General features: G+C 16.8%; 1 protein-coding gene across 1 annotated transcript in view; it reads left to right on the forward strand.

Moving 5' to 3' along the window:
• The window catches only part of LOC102675933 (opsin, ultraviolet-sensitive), a 3469-nt gene extending 2965 nt beyond the window's left edge, over positions 1-504 (forward strand). Inside the window, exon 5 of the mRNA XM_006623995.2 lies at positions 262-504. Coding sequence (XP_006624058.1) covers positions 262-370 — 109 coding nt within the window. The 3' untranslated portion in view covers positions 371-504. The remainder of the gene's footprint in view (positions 1-261) is intronic.
• The last annotated feature ends 701 nt before the right edge of the window (positions 505-1205 follow it).

Consider the following 1205-nt stretch of genomic DNA (forward strand, 5'->3'; position numbering starts at 1 on the left):
ATATTATTATATATAAGATATAATAAGATATATGATATAATATATGTATATCTTTTAATAAGTATTATTTTTGATATATTCTTTTATTTAAAATTTTTTTCATGTTTTTTAATATTTTTATTGAATAAATTTTTTTTGAATAAATTTTGATTATAATTAGAATTTTGATATTTTATTATTGTATTATATATAAAAATAAATTTCTAAAAATTTATAATTTATGTTAAAGATGAGATAAAATATACATAACTATTTAAATAGATTAGAACTACAGAAACGACTACCATGGCTAGAATTACAAGAAAAACCAATATCTGATTCGACAAGCACTACAACTGAGACAGTAAGTACACCACCGGCCTCAAGTTAAATTTTAATTAAAACTGTTTTCCGAGAACAAAGAATAGGATTGTGTTTGGCTTTTGTTTGATTATTTTATTTCCATTCCGTTAAAAATATGCAGTCCTTGTATAGTGAAAACAATAAAGCAATTTTCTGGCATTATGTACTTCCATAATTTTCCTCAATGTAATTTGCATATATAATGTACATAAATATTATATAAATATTTACTATATATTTTACTATATATTTTTTCGCAAAAGAAAATAAAAATAATAAACTAAAATAGTTTATTATTCATATCTTGTGATATATATGAATACTAATTGGTGAACTAACATGATCATTAATTTTTTTCTCATTTTAGTTATTGCTAATCATTGCATAGCTAAAATATATCTTACAATGTTTTATATTATATATATTATATTAATATATTGTTTTTCTAAAACAGTTTTATATAATATATATTATCTTTCTAAAACTTTTTCTAAATTATATTATATATAATTATATTAAAAGCATGAAGAATAAATATATAATTATATTAAATATTTTTGAAAAAACAGCGATTTTTTTTTATAATTTTTTCTTTCATTGTGTTTCATATTTTCTTTCTTTCTTTTATTTTTTTTATTTCTTTTGTGTTTTATCTCTTTGTTTTTATTTTTATATTATTGTTATATTTCATTGTTTTATATGATATATTATTGTATGATGATATTGTATGACTGTAATATTATTACTATATTGTAAAAAAGATTTTATATGAAAATTATTTAACGAAGTATATTCAACAAAATATTTTATTTTTTAAAAATAAAAAATTTAAAAAAAGATTTAATAATTTTTTTATATGATAA

The sequence above is a fragment of the Apis dorsata genome, unplaced genomic scaffold, assembly GCF_000469605.1.
Source record: "Apis dorsata unplaced genomic scaffold, Apis dorsata 1.3 scaffold_982, whole genome shotgun sequence".
NCBI lineage: Eukaryota > Metazoa > Arthropoda > Insecta > Hymenoptera > Apidae > Apis > Apis dorsata.